The sequence below is a fragment of the Neoarius graeffei genome, chromosome 21 (assembly GCF_027579695.1).
Source record: "Neoarius graeffei isolate fNeoGra1 chromosome 21, fNeoGra1.pri, whole genome shotgun sequence".
Classification (NCBI taxonomy): domain Eukaryota; kingdom Metazoa; phylum Chordata; class Actinopteri; order Siluriformes; family Ariidae; genus Neoarius; species Neoarius graeffei.
In genome coordinates, this window is record NC_083589.1 from 9401092 (window position 1) to 9420292 (window position 19201).

The window sequence follows — 19201 nt, forward strand, 5'->3', positions numbered from 1 at the left end:
CTCAGTTTGATCTTGTTTGTATGTGTGTGCACATGATGCCCTGTCCTGGACTGATATTCCACCCAGTGTTCCCCATATATATACCTTCTGGCTCCCCCCTTTGAGTTATGCTGTCATAGTTAGTTTTGCCAGAGTCCCTGTTTTTACTGTTCTTACTCATTAGGTGATATTGGGCATACCTAACAACCTGTGTTTTCTCTCTCTCTCTCTCTCTCTCTCCCCCCACACACACACTCTGTCTGTCCCTCTGCGTTCCATGTCAATCCTGAGACTGAGATGCTGACCTCTTCTGCTCCTCGGACTTGCCTGATCCATCCTGATGCCCTCCATCTAGCTGGAGTCTTATGACCTTGCTCCTGTGGAGGATGGCCCCATGGACAGTCGAAAGTCATACTTGGAAGACAGCTCTGGACACTTACAGTAATGCTTTTAAGTTCAAGTTCAAAGTGTTTGTCATATGCACAGTAAGGACATGTCCTCTTGCACAATGAAATTCTTAGTTTGCTGTCCACCATGAATGCCAATTACAAATAAATAAATAGGCATAAGGAGTAATACAAAGTAAAGGCAATATAGTGCAAAATAAAAGCAAAAAAGCAAAACACCTAGTATAGTACAAAATAAAGGTAATTGTAGTGAAAAATAGGTAGTGTATAGAAAAATAAGTCAATGATCGGCCGTAGCAGCAGAACAGCAGTAATGTGCAAATGTGTAAACAATGTAACCAGATGTAAACAGTCAAGGAACAGCAGCAAAAAGGGCGGTAATGTGCAAAAAAAGTAAACAGATGTAAACAGTCAAGGACAGTTTACAGGGAGGTAGTCCATGGTTATAGACTCCTGTCAGCTGTTCAGGAGTTTCATGGCGGTGGGAAAGAAAGAGTTCTTTCGTCTGACAGTCTTACATTTCACACTTCTGTACCTCCAGCCTGAGGGTAGAAGTGTGAACAGTCCATGCTGGGGGTGGGTGGAGTCTTTGAGGATGGAGGCAGCTCTCCTGTGAACTCTGTGGTGGTAGATGCTCTGCAAGGGCAGTGGAGTTTTAGTGATTCTCTCAGCAGTCTTCACCACCCTCTGCAGGCATTTGCAGTCCATAGCTGTAGCGCTGCCGTACCACACAGTGATGTAGTTGGTCAGGATGCTCTCAATCACACAGCTGTAGAAGTTGCTGAGGATCTTGGGTGACATACCAAACTTCCTCAGCCTCCTAAGAAAGTACAGTCGCTGTTGAGCCTTCCTAACCAGCTGTATGGTGTTAAGTGTTATGGCTGAGGACTGCAGTTGATTGCTAACTTTAGGACTGCAGTTGTCATGAACAGTTTTGCACTCAAGTTTCCATCAATGAACAGTTTATAACTTCAACAAAATATACTTCATGTTAAAACTATAATGATTTTCCTGGTTACACAGTTATACTTTGTGACTGTCGGACACTGTTATAGAAGCAAGTTATTTATAATCACGTTGTCTGTTATCACCCAAATGAGGATGGGTTCCTTTTGAGTCTGGTTCCTCTCAAGGTTTCTTCCTCATGTCATCTCAGGGAGTTTTTCCCTTGCCACCATCGCCACAGGCTTGCTCATTGGGGATAGACTAGGGATAAAATTAGCTCATGTTGAAAGTTTCTGTAAAGCTGCTTTATGACAATATCTATTGTTAAAAGCACTGTAAAAATAAACTTGAAACTTGATATAGACTCCAGATCACATGACCGTCCTGACCAGGATAAAGCACTTTGTGGAAATGAATGATTTAGTGAATTGATTGCGCCAGTGTCTGACTCTGAGTTTGCCTTCTAAACATCAGCCATGAAGTTGGCCACAGAAGTCCAAACCATATGTCAGTAGATCCTCAGGGGTAGTGCTCAGCTTCATTTTCTTCTCAACCCCTTTATAGCACTGAAAATTCCTCTGTGCAAATCAACCCTCCAAGACTGAGAGGTTCATTTGAGTAGAGCTGTTGGATATTTCCCAGAGTTTTTGTTTACATTATTATCACCATCTTTTAAAGCAAGCACTTACTTTGAGCATAGCACACTATCAGGTAATAGTAACTAAAAGCTGGTAAAGAAGATCGCATTTTATAATCAAGAAGATATCAGGATGTTGTGGAAGAAGTTCTCTGAAGAGCAGATAGTAGTGACAAACATCTGCCCTCAGCAATCTGCCCTGTGTGAGCTGTAGATATAGTAACCATAAGCAGTGGCGAACCGTTATTATTAGAGCTGGGACTTGAGCTCAGCCAAAACTTAGCCAGACACCAAAAAAGCAACAGGGCAAAGGGTTTTGCAAGGGATTAGTGGCAGGCTGCCAGGTTGCTCCATTGTGTGTAGCTGTCGATGTTGATTTTAAAAGTAACTAAGTAAATTACACAGGGAAAGGAATACTTAAGTCTGAGTGAAAAATCCTGTAGCAAGTGTGTGTGGAAGAAGAGTCTGGAGACAGAAATCTTACTTTCTCAGTCGTTAGCCTGTAGCTCTCAATAGCACTGGCTTGACCGCTTTACTAGCATTCGCTAACACTACTGATGAATGCTACACCAGCTGGAAGGTGACTTCACTGCTGCACTGACGGTGCCAACTCGCAGTTAAGCTAGCGTTGGCCTTCAAGAAGGCCTAGGGCGATGACATTTTGGTCCCTCCCACTATAAATCAAAATCTGATTGGTTAAATCATCTGTCACTTCCTACATAAACATACACTACCATGGCCTTCTGTCCCGACAATGAAGTCCTAACGAATGAGTGAGCCAGCACTAAACTCTTCTCAGCCTAGACACAACAAACAAAACAATCTCATTGGATAACTCGATTTTAATGTTTTCAGGACAGTAACTCTTTCATTTATGAAGCAAATTTGATAGAGGATGAGGCCAAATTAGAATTAGAAGAGAATAATTGTTATGAAAGTATGAAAGCAATTACAGAATGAAGGAAATTAAATATAACACTTGAAATGCTGATATGTTTGGGCCTCTCTGAAGGCCTAGAAGGCTCTGACGGTTCCCCTCTGACCATAAGGTATAAAAGCACTGTGTGTAAATTTGGCATCAGTCTCAGCACTAAACTCAGGTTACATCATCAGCAGTAAGTGAAATTCACACTTGTCTAAAGTCCTGTAGTTTCAAATGTTGCCACAATCTACAAGTCAAGATGTTTTTGTATGTATATAAGATTGTCTGCAGTTATTTTAACAAATCATCCAATGAAGTTTTGGGTGGCACGGTGGTGTAGTGGTTAGCCATGTCACCTCACAGTGAGAAGGTTCTGGGTTCAAGCCCAGTGGCCGACAAGGGCCTTTCTGTGTGGGGTTTGCACATTCTCCCCATGTCCGTGCAGGTTTCCTCTGGGTGCTCTCATTTCCCCCACGGTCCAAAGACATGCAGGTTAGGTTAATTGGTGGCTCTAAATTGACTGTAGGTGTGAATGTGAGTGTGAATGGTTGTTTGTCTCTATGTGTCAGCCCTGCGATGACCTGGTGACTTGTCCAGGGTATACCCTGCCTCTTGCCCATAGTCAGTTGGGCTCCAGCTTGCCTGCGACTCTGTACAGGATAAGCGGTTACTGATAATGGATGGACAGATATTTATATCTACATTAATTTTTGTACTAATTTCATGCAAGACCGTCACACCTGTGCGTCTTGGCACGTGCTTCAGATAGACTCGTGGGTGTGCTCCGGACAGCGCGCGCACCAAGTGGACCGTAAACGACTAACACCTGCACAGGATTAAGGTGCAATCAGAGTGCCTATATAAAAACTGTGAAAATGCACTTTGCAAAGTATTGAGTTGTGTTGCTGACACATTACCGAGCCTTATTTCCTTGTTTGGTTTCCTGATCCTTGATTTTCTGTTTCTCATCTTTGATTCTGCCAAGTCTATGGTAGCCTGTTTGTGCCTCGCTTGACCTATTGCCTATTTCACTGTTTTACGATTTTGCCTGCTGCTCTGGATTGCTCACCTGTCTTCACTTGGATTAATAAACACACCTTCTGCATTTGCATCTGTCTCCCAACCATCTCTGACACTTCACACTCCCTGATAAAGAGAAGCACATTCACCTGTTCAAACGCCATGTTCAGAAACAAACTAATGTTAATGGCGCTAAAACAGCCACTGTCAAATGGTGCGGTTGGAATGTTGTTCTCGGACTCGACTCGGATCAATAGTGGACTCCAGTGGCAGCTGGTAGTCTTTCAAACAGGGGAGGCTGGTCAGTTACGATATTTCCAGATTTTAAAAGAAAAAAGAAAAAACACATCAATTTTGCCCATACTCTTGCCTCTGATCTGGCTGATTGTTGGCAGGGTCACAAACTGTGAAATAACAGGTTCTTTTGGCCCATTAGCCTACTGTCCAATATACATGATGGTGGTGTTGGGGGGGTATATTTTAACATTTTATATTTTAAAATTGTGGCATGTTGTTTAAAAATGTATCATTATTGAAAGCAGCTCTTTGTCAGTAACCTCAGCAGTAACAGCAGAGTGTTCTGGAATAGGCACAAGCACTGACCTTGGGGAGCCAAACATAGAGCTGGGTGCCACACGTTTCATTCAATGACACTTTCCCGACACAGCAAATTCCTCAGTGTTGAATTAACACTTTCAGAGTTAATTTGTGTCCAACTGGACCTATATAAACACAGTAGAGTGTTAAATCAACACTCTGGGTGTTAATTCATCACTGGGGATTTTGCTGTGTATATTTTACTTATTTTGACTGAGAAATGTTTTATTGACAATTTTGATAACCCTTCACTTTTAATCCAGGTCTGTAGTGTGAAATGTTCTCGGCTGTGTTTTTGTTTAAAAATGTTTTCAAATTGTAGCTGTGTTTAATTCATATCCAGAAAAATATATATTCCAATATAATATACTCAGCATAAACATTTTAAATAGATTCTATATTTTTGGTCCATCCATGACATATTACTAAAGTAGCCTATTTACTGTTGTTGATGTGGGTCACGTATTATTCCCTACCTTTTTCACCAAGTCAATTTGAGGCGTTGGTCTACCCTGCTCTTTAATTTTAATTTTTTCCTCGAAAGGAAGACTGGCAAATGGCTTCGCCAAAATTAAATCAGCAATGCTTGGCATCCGTGCGCAGCTTTCTTGCTAGCTGACTAGCCACCTCAAGTTCAAGTTCAGTCACTCAAATAAACAAAATTTCTGGAACTAAGATAGCAAACTTGACAACACTATATTTACACTTTATTTACAATGAAAATATATACAAACTAAAAAAGCTGGTAGAAACCGTATGTAATGAATGAAATCGAAATGTAAGCTGATCTCTTACAATACACCACAGCACTTGCGAATCCGCATGGGACTGAACTGAAATTCACCGCTGCCTGTCTATATTTGAAACGAGCTGTCAATCAAAGAAAATATCCGGCCGCTTTCACCAATCACCAGTCTCCTCGCAGAAAGCTTTGCCATGTCCCTCCCATGTGAGGCTCGGAGTCCGTGGGCGGGCATTTTCGCAGTATTTGTCCAATAACCGTCTTGCATTTTGAGATTGATATGCGCATAGCTCCCAAATGCCATTGAAGTCCACTGAGGCTGGGAGTCCGTGAGACTCCGTGGGCGGGCGTTTTCGCAGTATTTGTCCAATAATCGTCTTGCATTTTGATATTGAAAGCGCATAGCTCCCAAATGCCATTGAAGTCCACTGAGGCTGGGCTGCATCGTGCTGTCACGAGGGGGAAAGCCCACGCACACATTAGGCGAACTGTGGAAAGTTATAACGGAATGATTTTGCACTGTAGTTGGGTTGAGCACATTCTATGATTCTGGATCTGAAATAGCAATGTTATAAGGTCGGCTATAACATAAGCCTAGCGCAATTCATCCTACACGATGTTCGTCATTTTTAGAGGAGGTTGAGCCTCCCTCGTTGTCTTAGAGCAATCGCCCATGGTGGACTCAGACTCGACTCAATTTTTTTTTTTAATGACTTGGACTTGATTCAGACTCAAAGGTTTAGTGACTCGACTACAACACTGAACCTGAAGCTAGCTAATTCCTTTAGCTGACTTTATCTGGCTTTATGCTAAGAAGAGAACGAGCTAACAAAGTAGTTGTATTTGGCAGTATGAATTTATCTCAGCTTTGCGATCATTAGCGTTAACAATAGTAGTGTGTTTAGATAACAACAGCTGTTATAGCTAACTACAAAATAGTTTGAACTGAAATAGCCTCAGCTGGAAGCCATAATGAGTCATTCCACTTTTACCACTTTCAGCTTATGGAGTTAGTAGACAATCATTATACACTATATCATATACTGTCATGATAAATAGAGTTTCCATGCTCATATTTATCCATCCCTCCATTATCTACAGTGTTTATCGCTCAGGGTAATGCAGGAAGCTGCAGCCAATCCCAGCTTACTTCAGGTGAGAGGCAGGATTTCACCCTGGTCAGGTCACCAATCTATCACAGGGCTGGTCATATTTATCGTTCATAAATATTATTTATTACATATTAAATTTAATTAATACACAGCAGTGACTTTTAGACAATTCGTGTGGTGGTTCAACTTTCAGCAAGAGTCGAAATGGAATCTCATCTCATTATCTCTAGCCGCTTTATCCTGTTCGACAGGGTCGCAGGCAAGCTGGAGCCTATCCCAGCTGACTATGGGCGAGAGGCGGGGTACACCCTGGACAAGTCGCCAGGTCATCACAGGGCCGACATCGAAATGGAATCGTTAAATGAAATCTTCTCTGTTTTTACTTCTGGAGTAAACAGATTTTAATGACAGATTGTTATGATTCAGTGTTTGAAAGTGGTCAGGAAACATGTTTCATCCTAAAACAAATGTCATAAGTCCAAAATAAAAGTAAGTCCTAAGTGTACTGTTTTAACAGACTTTCCCTTAATCAGGTCATTTCAAACTGTATTGATAATATACAGTATTTAATATAGATTTTCTGGATTTTTTTTTTTTTGCTTGCACTATATAGGCTGTAATAACACTTCTGTAAATTTATATTATTCATTTTTCAGCAAAATATTATTTTATAATTTTACCTGAAATGATTGGCCAATCAGAGCAGTACACTGGTTTAAAAAAATATCAGTAAAATACCAGAGAATCCAGGGCATTGTGGGAAATCTGATGTTGTAGGTGTTAGATAATGATAAATATTCATTTTGTGCCAACTTCTGCAAATTAGTGGATTGTTTTTGTCTGCTTTATTTTCGCAAATATTTTCTGATGAGCACAATTCTTCTTTGATGTAAGTTTATACAGTGGTAAAACTTTTGTGAAGGTTGTGAGCTCAAATCCCAGCAGTGTCAAGAGGTCCTTGAGCAAGATGTCTAACGTTCAGCTCCGGAGTTGTGACCTGTCTTGGATGAAAGTGTCAAGCAAATGTACAGGATTATATTATATTTTTAAATGGATAGAATGTTACTGAAGACATACAGTGGTAAGTAGTAGTGATATTATCACTGTATTTTTCAGTAATAAAATAAGATTCTGTAGTGACTGTCTCTCTCTCTTGTCTTTAAAAATCTTTCCTCAGCTAACCTGGTAATTACTGACTTTAGGTACACCAGACTTAGGTGGGGTTTACATTAGACCGTATCAGCGGATCGTCAGATTAACGTTTTTAAAACGATTAGCGTGCACACAGCAACGCCAATACACGATTCGCGTGCACACAGCAACACCAATACACGGATACACTCGGCTCCGCAGGCATCCTGCGCTCCAAATCACTCCGCCCTGAACAGCGAGTGCCCTCTGGAGGGTGCGCACTCCGGCCTTGCGCAGCTCACAGAGCGCGCGAGTATAGCGCATGAGCAGTGATTCGGGACTGAGCCGCTGTGTGTGTGATCTCAGTGCATATCGGGTATGCGCGTCACTTACCACTTGCAAGTGGAAGGATGGCAAGCCTAAAGACAATCATAAGTACACAATGGGCAGTATTTGCATCAGTATTTGCAGTATTTTCATACTTTTATACTCTTTAATGAAAGGTGATACAAGGCGGAAGTCCGCGCCGTTTTTCAGCAGTCGCGTCACATGACCAACGCCAGCGAATCAGGAAGGTGGATGTCACAGTGACGTTGTCCAATGACAACGCCAGCTAGAGCTCAGCACAGCATATCCGCGTATTCTCAATGTTTACACAGCACCGGAGCTGACACGATCTGGATTGAATACGTGGACCCTGGCGGATTCCCGTTTCCCGGCGTTTTAATGTAAACGGACAGTGCATCCGCAAAGAAAACGAGACAGATACGGTCTAATGTAAACTTGGCCATACAGTGGTGCTTGAAAGTTCATGAACCCTTTAGAATTTTCTAGATTTCTGCATAAATATGACCTAAAACATCATCAGATTTTCACACAAGTCCTAAAAGTAGATAAAAAGAACCCAGTTAAACACATGAGACAAAAATATTATACTTGGCCATTTATCCAGTGTTACATATCTGTAAGTGGCAAAAGTATTACAGTATTTACTGAAACCTTGGCTTTCAGTATCTGGTGTGACCCCCTTGTGCAGCAATAACTGCAACTAAACATTTGCGGTAACTGTTGATCAGTCCTGCACACCGGCTTGGAGGAATTTTCGCCCATTCCTCCATACAGAACAGCTTCAACTCTGGGATGTTGGTGGGTTTCCTCACATGAACTGCTTGCTTCAGGTCCTTCCACAATATTTCGATTGGATTAAGGTCAGGACTTTGACTTGGCCATTCCAAAACAATAACTTTATTCTTCTTTAACCATTCTTTGGTAGAACAACCTGTGTGCTTAGAGTCGTTGTCTTGCTGCATGACCCACCTTCTCTTGAGATTCAGTTCATGGACAGATGTCCTGACATTTTCCTTTAGAATTCGCTGGTATAATTCAGAATTCATTGTTCCATCAATGATGGCAAGCTGTCCTGGCCCAGATGCAGCAAAACAGGCCCAAACCATGATACTACCACCACCATGTTTCACAGATGGGATAAGGTTCTTATGCTGGAATGCAGTGTTTTCCTTTCTTCAAATATAACGCTTCTCATTTAAGCCAACAAGTTCTATTTTGGTCTCATCTGTCCACAAAACATATTTCCAAAAGCCTTCTGGCTTGCCCACATGATCTTTAGCAAACTGCAGACAAGCAGCAATGTTCTTTTTCGAGAGCAGTGGCGTTCTCCTTGCAACCCTGACACACACATCATTGTTGTTCAATGTTCTCCTGATGGTAGACTCATGACCATTAACATTAGCCAATGTGAGAAACACCTTCAGTTGCTTAGAAGTTACCCTGGGGTCCTTTGTGACCTCACTGACTATTACACGCCTTGCTCTTGAAGTGACCTTTGTTGGTCGACCACTCCTGGGGAGGGTAACAATGGTCTTGAATTTCCTCCATTTGTACACAATCTGTCTGACTGTGGATTGGTGGAGTCCAAACTCTTTAGAGATGGTTTTGTAACCTTTTCCAGCCTGATGAGCATCAACAACACTTTTTATGAGGTCCTCAGAAATCTCCTTCATTTGTGCCATGATACATTTCCACAAACATGTGTTGTGAAGATCAGACTTTGATAGATCCCTGTTCTTTAAATAAAACAGGGTGCCCACTCACACCTGATTGTCATCCCATTGATTGAAAACACCTGACTCTAATTTCACCTTCAAATTAACTGCCAATCCTCGAGGTTCACATACTTTTGCCACTCACAGATATGTAATATTGGATCATTTTCCTCAATAAATAAATGACCAAGTATAATATTTTTGTCTCATTTGTGTAACTGGGTTCTCTTTATCTACTTTTAGGACTTGTGTGAAAATCTGATGATGTTTTAGGTCATATTTATGCAGAAATATAGAAAATTCTAAAGGGTTCACAAAAATTCAAGCACCACTGTATACACACCAAAGCACTATAACCAAAAAGATATTAAAAAGATTCAGAAACTATTCAGAAATATATTTAAACATACAGAGAATAGGGCAAGGTTTCCCACTTCACAGTCTGTAACCACACACAGCGCTGTCTGTTTTCTTGGCAAGGTTATTACTGCAGGAAGGTGAGGAGCATATAAACAAAGCATTATTGTGCCTCATTAATGCAGGAAATGGTTTATCGTTTGGAGTCATGCCCTGCCTAAATGAAGGTTTTGGCCAAATGAGCAATGCATTGTTTTGAGGAATCCCAATGAGCTCTGAGAGAAGACTTTTCCAATGACCTGGAGGAGGATAATGAATTTTCAATCAGAAAGACACTAAAGAATTTCAACCAACACACTATAATTATATTTAAAAAAAAAAACATAAAATACAGGGCAGCACGGTGGTGTAGTGGTTAGCACTGTTGCCTCATAGCAAGAAGGTTCAGGGTTCGAGCCTAGTGGCTGACGGGGGCCTTTCTGTGTGGAGTTTGCATGTTGTCTGTGTGGGCTTCCTTCAGGTGCTCTGGTTTCCCTCACAGTCCAAAGACATGCAGGTTAGGTTAATTGGTGGCTCTAAATTGACCGTAGGTGTGAGTGTGAATGGTTGTTTGTCTTGATGTCTCAGCCCTGTGCTGACCTGGCGACTTGTCCAGGGTGTACCCTGCCTCTTGCCCATAGTCAGCTGGGATAGGCTCCAGCTTGCCTGCAACCCTGTAGAGGATAAGCGGTTACAGATAATGGATGGAAAAATAAAATACCTTTTTGATCAATTTATCACTATTTTCCACTGTCAGTAGACCAATTGTCTGAACTCTAAGTATTTAAAAATATTGGACACAATATGTCTGACTTATCAAGGTCAACAAAAGAAAAAAAAAATCACTTTTTTTTTCAATCAGTTTTAAGCCAGTGGGAGAAAAGATACAGCTTTTTGTAAATCTGAGATCCATGACAACCAGAACTGGGACTGTTCTTGAAAAAGATTTGAGAGTTGAGGCTGTAGGAACCTCTGAAACTTGTTTTGAACTGTTTCCTCCAGTAGTGTTTTCCCACATAGACATGAACCTGTGCATCCTTCAAAGAACATCAGCATTACCGTCGACTGAAGCTCGTTTTGGTAAGATGGTGATTGCACCCTCAGCCACCTGCTCCTGCTGGATCACTGGTGAGATCTTGGAGCCCCAACTGTCTGAACCAATCCACAGGAAGTGCCCTGTTTGGTTGTTCCTTTTAGCAGCATCCAGGACTCGTCTGCAAATGAAAATACACCAGCCATGAGAAACAATTGCTGCAAATAAAAATATCATATGTAATCTCCCAAACACTGGTTAGTCCGAGAACCATATCTCTATCAGCTTCGCTCATGAAAGCACCTAATAAAGCGCCACAGAGCTTCACCTGCAGCACTGAGTTACAGAAACACATCAGAAGGGCACCACAGGGCAAATGGGGGAAAAAAGAAATGAAAGAAAAACAACAAATGAGAAATGAGAGTGTTTCCTGCCTCCAAGCGAAGAAAGACTTCACTTAATTCTTTTATTTTAGCTTAGATCTTACTTCACCTTGTACCTATGGACACTTTAATACACCAGATACATGCAGCCATTTATAGAGGGTTTGTGTAATTTTCTGCTCCTCTTCCATTCTCTCTCTTTTGCTCTGTGTACACTTTTGGAGAACCATCTCTCTCTCTCTCTCTCTCTGTAGTGTCAATATATATTTGGAGAAAGAATCACACCTGATGTCATCCTCATTTGCAAACATGATGATTGCACGGGCGTTGGGGGTCTCCAGCAACCGCATGATTATTTTGTCAAATTCTCCCGGCCTTGGTTCCCGTGGGATCTTTAGAGACTGAGCGATACACACCCCACCTGAGAGGGGAAAAAAAGAGCAAAATAGAAAGAGCAATAAGGTTTGATTAAGTGGCAAGAAATTACAACTATCTGAAACCTTTGAAAGTGGGTAAAATAAAGAGAGCGTAATCTTTCACACAGAGTGTCTATAATTTCAGTGGTACAATTCCAACAGTTTATTCCACTAATTTATATGGAGTGAGGCAGAGGCATATTTCATATTTAATGTACACCATAATAGGAAGCCAAGCTCCTCTGGCACTGTGTTATATCATTAGTGTCCCACAATGGGATGAGTGATGGACTTTCCCCAGCCTCAAAGAGAGAGCTTCTTCTGGAGACAGTACACTCAGTGAGTGTTTGAGGACACTTCATGTAATCAGAAAGCCATTGCTTGGACAGTCTGTCCTTCAGACAAATAGTAATGATCCCAAATGAATGTCCCATTTCTGGATAATTATCAGCTGGTTAAAAATGTACCAGTCAGTCTCGTCTTTTCTTATCACATTGCCCTTCTTATCTAATTGCCCTTCGGGGATAAATAAAGTTTTGTCTGATGTCTGATCTCTGATCTCATTTTCATTCACTTCTTCATCTTCACTTTAAACCACTGACCTAATCTGGCAACATGGGGGTAAAGTGGTAACACACCCTTGATGGGATGCAAGTACATCACAGGACACACACATCCTTCAGAAACCACTGATCTTTAATCTGGGATATGTGATCTTTAATCTGGGATATCTGATCTTTAATCTGTGATCTTTAATCTGTGATATCTGAGTTTTAATCTGGGACATGTGATCTTTAATATGGGATAACTGATCTGTGATATCTGATCTTTAATCTGTGATATCTGATCTGTGATATCTGATCTTTAATCTGGGATATTTGCTCTTTAATCTAGGATATCTGATCTTTAATATGTGATATCTGAGATTTAATCTGTGTTAGCCGATCTTTAATCTGGGATATCTGCGCTTTAATCTGTGATATCTGAGCTTTAATCTGTGATATCTGATCTGTAATCTGTGATGTCTGATATTTAATCTGGGATATCAGATCTTTAATCTGGGATATATGAGCTTTAATCTGGGATATCTGATCTTTAATCTGTGATCTTTAATCTATGATATCTGTTCTTTAATCTGGGATATCTGAGCTTTGATCTGTGATCTTTAATATGGGATATCTGAGCTTTAACCTTCTGGGGTTGAGAGCTTTGCCAGTGAAGCTCGGCAGGTTTAGAATGAGTAGGTCATGTATTGAGATAAATATCTTTGTGAGTTCTTATCATCTAAGCATGATAAACATATTGACAGAAACTTTATACTTACATTACACTTTCCTATGTGCCCACTGCTAAATAATATTATAGTTTTTAAATTACCTAAATTAGATGGAACATAAAACTTGTCACCTTCCTCAGTCACACTGGAGTCAGAGCACTGAGTGCCCACTTATGCATTCATAAAAGACTGTTCCCATGGTAACAGCATGATAATCACTTTCACTCTTTCGATTTCGATTGGTTTCTCTTTCACCGTGGGAATGTCCACTGTAAACAGGATAAAATATGTCAGACATAGTTTAGGCTATTTGGAGGTAAAACTTGTTCCAAGATGGCACATGGATTTTATGCGCTTCGGATGATTCAGGACAGTGATTCAGTTTTAGGACAGCAATTAAATTTCAGGACAGCGATTCAATTCACGATTGAGTTCATGATTCAGGACAGCAATTCGGTTCAATCTTGAGAACTGCGACACTGATGAGCGATGCCATTTTTTTTTGTTTGTTTGTTTACTTTGACTAGATCCAGGCAAATATCATCTCAAGTAAGTGTAAATATTTCTTCTATTTCTGATGAGCAGATCGGTTGATATGTGCGTGCTGTAGTGCACACACAGGAAAAATGACTGAGCAGTTTTTCCAGAGCTAAAAGTATTTTCCTCAAAAATAGTTAATTTTGCTCTATTTTGAGTTTAGAGAGTAAAATTTGGAGTTGGGGTGGGAGCAAAATTACAGAGTAATTGTGTAACAGAGTAACAAAGTTGGTTGTGGCTCTGAACTGAGTAAAATAGTAAAATCAAGACACACTGAATAGTCAAATACCAAAATAAAGTCAAATACCAGATAAATGAAGCTGCTGTAAAAAAGCAGTTTTAGAACTGTATTGGAATGTGTGAAAAAACATGACCTTATCCATTGGGACTTGTTTTCACTCTTCTCATCGAACGAATGGAAATTTTTTACTCTTCTCATTGAATACCCATCCCACTGCCAACCCTTTATCCCAAACCAATAGGACATACATTTTTTTTTTTTTTTATGGCCAGTTAATTGTCCAAATTAATGGAGGAGATTTTTTTTGCTTTATCCATTCCAAAGACTGAACAGAATCACCTCAAGTGACCAAAATGGTTCAACACAATGGGTAAAGTCATGTTTTTTTCACACATTCCAACACAGTTCTAAAACTGCATTTTTACAACATCTTCATTTATCTGTTTTTTTTTTTAAAGTACAATCATGACATACATACTTCAGAGATATTATTGTGGCTGAACTTGTGCTGAATATGAAAAAGTCATATGACTTTGAAAATACTGCTTAGATTTGTTGAAATTGACAACAAAATCAGAGAATGCCAAAATCATTAGAGTGCCAGAAAATACTGTCAGACCCCAGTGGGATATTATGTGATATCTGAGCTTTAATCTGGGATATCTGATCTTTAATCTGGGATATCTGAGCTTTAATTTGTGATATCTGACCTTTAATCTGGGATATTTGCTCTTTAATCTGTGATCTTTAATCTGTGATATCTGATCTTTAATATGCAATACCTATCTTTAATCTGTGATATCTGATCTTTAATCTGGGATATCTGAGTTTTTATCTGGGATATCTGAGCTTTAATCTGTGATCTTTAATCTGTGATATCTGATCTTTAATCTGGGATATCTGCTCTTTAATCTGTGACCTTTAATCTGTGATCATTAAGATCATTCATATGGGGTATCTGATCTTTAATCTAGTATATCTGAGGTTTAATCTGGGATCTTTAATTTGGGATATCTGATCTTTAATATGTGATATCTGAGCTTTAATCTGTGATATCTGATCTTGAATCTGTGATATCTGAGCTTTACTCTGGGATACCTAATATTTAATCTGGGATACTTGAGCCTTACTCTGGGATATCTGAGCTTTATTCTGGGATATCTGACTCATTTCACTGATGACAGGTGCATAATAATTACTTGAACATGTGACTAAATGTGATTGGTTAATTCTGAGCACATTATTAAAGGATGTGTCCATTTTATTATTATTATTATTATTATTATTATTATTATTATTATTTGTAGGGGACCATGTACAGTTTTTACCATAAATGTTTCCATCTGATGCACTGTACCAGAGTTAGCCTTTGGCTAATTTACATCTGCAGTCCCCCTGGCAGGGCACAATTACAAATAAACACAGGACAACATACAAACATAATAGACAATATAGACAATACAATATAGACAATACAAAATACAACAAAACACACATAACTCCACTATACACACAGTCAACACCATTGTGAGTAGATAAAAATACAGAAAGTATATGATGTGTATGAAAGTGTTTAATTTATGCCAATAGGTTAATGTAAATTATTTTTGTTTTATTTAAAATAAAAGCAATTTGTTTTTCACTTTGTTGAATGCCATACAACCTTAAAAGTGGAAAAAGATCCAACATTATTTATCTCGGTTTCATTTTTTTAACATCACAAAACTTGACATTGTAACAGGGGTGTGTAGACTTTACAATATATCCACTTAGTTTTGTGGATAGATAGATAGATAGATAGATAGATAGATAGATAGATAGATAGATAGATAGATAGATAGATAGATAGATAGATAGATAGAAATTTGATTGATTTTGGGGGGGGGGGTCATTTAAATAAAAATGGTGGCATGGTGGTGTAGTGGTTAGCGCTGTCACCTCACAGCAAGAAGGTCCAGGTTCGAGCCCCGTGGCTGGCGAGGGCCTTTCTGTGTGGAGTTTGCATGTTCTCCCCATGTCCGCGTGGGTTTCCTCCGGGTGCTCCGGTTTCCCCCACAGTCCAAAGACATGCAGGTTAGGTTAACTGGTGGCTCTAAATTGACCGTAGGTGTGAATGTGAGTGTGAATGGTTGTCTGTGTCTATGTATCAGCCCTGTGATGACCTGGCGACTTGTCCAGGGTGTACCCCGCCTTTCGCCCGTAGTCAGCTGGGATAGGCTCCAGCTTGCCTGCGACCCTGTAGAACAGGATAAAGCGGCTACAGATAATGAGATGAGATGACATTTAAATAAAAATTATGTGCAAACGAATTCTGAGATTATTGTGTTCTGTTCGGTCAGTGGTTGATTTTTTATTTCTCTCACTGAGACACATAGAAATGATTTCAAAAGGCAGATTGACAGAGGGCCTTTTTAATGTCCAACTGCTGTGTTTTGTCTCTCATCTGCTTCCTGCTTCAAAGCTTCTGCCCTGGTTGCACAGCAAGACATCAGCATTGCAGCATGTTGCAGAGAGGAAACTGATAGGATTTAACCTGAAGAGAGCAGATCTGTGAGAACAGCCCCACCTGCTGATAACCATCGTAACCATCCTCTGTGTCATGCCAGTTCAGCAATGCCACACTTCAGATGAGAAATCATCAGTTCAACACACAATATATACAGCAGAAGTGAGCAGTGAGCATTACTTACGGTAAACATCAAATGATTCAAAATCCGATCACCTGACAGTAATTCCATTACTTCTCAGTTGAACAGTAGGACATTTGCTCTGCTGTAAAATTTAAAACTAACAGTTCAGATTGACTACAATAGAAATACAGGCCCCACAGCAGGAACTCAATTAGTAACAAAAACCAGGACATCTTTCATTACTGAGATTCAAATCTTTAGTTTGGTTTTTTTTAATACTTCGCTGTCCACCTTTATTTCTGATGACAGACTCAATCCTCCAGGATACCAGTGTTGCACAAATTACTGTGGAGATGTTTTCACACACACACACACACACACACACACACACACACACACACACACACACACACACACACACGTTATCTCATTACAGTGGCACCTGTTAAGGGGTGGGATATATTAGGCAGCAAGAGAACAGTCAGTTCTTGAAGTTGATGTGTTGGAAGCAGGAAAAATGGGCAAATGTATGGATCTGAGCAACTTTGACAAATTGTGATGGCGAGATGACTAGGTCTGAGCATCTCCAAAATGGCACATCTTCTGGGGTGTTCCTGGTATGCAATGGTTAACACCTACCAAAAGTGGTCCAAGGATCCAAAGGACAACTGGTGAACCGGTGACAGGGTCATGGGTGTCAAAGGCTCATTGATTCGCATGGGGCAAGAAGGCTAGCCCACATGGCTCAATCCCATAGAAGAGATCCTGCAGCACAAATGACTGAAAACGTTAATGCTGGCTAAAACAGAAAAAGTGTTATAGCACACAGTACCGCCTACCTAATCCAAGTACCATGAACCAAATTCATCCGTTTATGGCAATGTTTCCTCTTTCAGCAGGATAATGCTCCCTGACACCCTCCAAAAATTGTTCAAGAATGATTTGAGGAACATGATAAAGAGTTCAAGGTATTGGCCTCCAAATTCCTGAGATCTCAAATCCAAGCATTGGTGTGCTATGCTGGGCAAACAGTTCTGATCCATGAAGGCTCTACCTCACAATTTACAAGACACCTAGGTCTTGTGGAGTCTCAGCCTCGAAGGGTCCAAGCTGTTTTGGTGGCACAAGGAGGACCTACAAAATATTAGGCAGGTGGATTGAGTTGTCTCTGAAGACAGATCTCGCCATTGGAAGAGTGACTGGCTAATTATGTGTTTTATGGTGGATGACCAGCCCAATGCGAGATAGACAAATAAGCCCGCAGTCACTGCATTTCCATTGTGCCAACATGGCTCCAGTAGGTTGTCACTGGATGAGATTATTTTGGTGCTAACATTTATCCTTCTTTTATTGGATGTTATATCTCATCATTGTGTGTAAATATACACTCCCAGCCATGTTAATAGGAACTTGTTGAGTCTACGATCCCTGTTCTTGGCTGCAGGAGTGGAACCCAATGTGATCTTCTGCTGTTGCATGCTGAGATGCTTTTCTGCTCACCACAGTTGTAAAGAGTGATTATATGAGTTACTATAACCTTCCTGGCAAAAAGCTCAAAACAATCTGGCCATTTTCCTCTGACCTCTCTTATCAACAAGGCATTTGTTTCCACCCACAGAACTGTTGCTCGCTCACTCACTTGATTTTTTTTTTTTTGCACCATTCTGTGTACACTCTAGAGACTGTTGTGTGTGAAAACCCCAGGAGATCAGCAGGCTTGGAAATACTCAAACCAGTCCATCTGGCTCAAGCCAACACCCATGCCACAGTGAAAGAAAGTCACACTTGAGATCACAATTTTTCCCATTCTGATGTTTGAACACTGTGAACATTAACTGAAGCTCTTGATTTGTATCTGCATGATTTGATGCATTGTGCTGCTGTCGAGGGATCGGCTGATTAGAGAAGGGCATCAAACAGCAGGTGAATGGAGGAGTGTTCCTAGTAAAGTGGCCATTGAGTGTATATAGGCTTTCCACTAGATTTTGGGCCGTGGCTGTGGGGATTTGTGTTCGTTAGTGAGATCAGACCCTGATGTTGGGATGTTGAGGTTCCAGATCCAGTTCATCCCAAAGGTGTTCAGTAGGGTTGAGTTCAGTCAGGGCTCTGAGCAGGATGCTCGAGTTCTTCACTCCAACCTTCACACACCATGTCTTCATGGAGCTCACTTTGTGCATAGGATTATTGTCCTGATGGAACAGGTTTGGACTCTCAGTTCCAGTGAAGGGAAACTGTAAAGCTCCATCATACAGAGACATTCTATACAACTGAGTGCTTCTGAATCTTTGACTTGCAAGTGACGTCAAAGCAAAATAGAAACTCGGACGTCAGCCATGTTGGCGGATATACGAATGTGGGATCAAGAGACATTCCATACAAAACATAGTCAAGCGTGCACAACTCTCTTTGTCTTTCCACTGCTTTAAGCATTCTTTTAGTTATGCCATATCTTTGAGCTGCATATGGTTATGGTCACAACAGTACTCATGACCGTGCCATGTTCTGACTTTTTAGAATTCCATCCGTGATTCGGAAAGAGGGCGAGGAAACCCTGAAGCTTGGTACAGAGAGGAGACGAGCACGGCTGAACAACATCTAGCCTTTATTACAGTGGAGGAAATAATTATTTGAGCCCTTGCTGATTTTGTAAGTTTGTCCACTGACAAAGAAATGAACATTCTATAATTTTAATGGTAGGTTTATTTTAACTGTGAGAGACAAAACATCAAAAAGA

General features: G+C 40.5%; 1 protein-coding gene across 1 annotated transcript in view; it reads right to left on the minus strand.

Annotated features, from left to right (window-relative positions):
- The window catches only part of grm8a (glutamate receptor, metabotropic 8a), a 525298-nt gene that overhangs the window by 160117 nt on the left and 345980 nt on the right, over positions 1-19201 (minus strand). Inside the window, exons 3-4 of the mRNA XM_060903017.1 lie at positions 11653-11788; positions 11011-11165 (exon numbers count right to left, since the gene is read on the minus strand). Of these exons, the coding sequence (XP_060759000.1) occupies positions 11011-11165; positions 11653-11788 (291 nt within the window). The remainder of the gene's footprint in view (positions 1-11010; positions 11166-11652; positions 11789-19201) is intronic.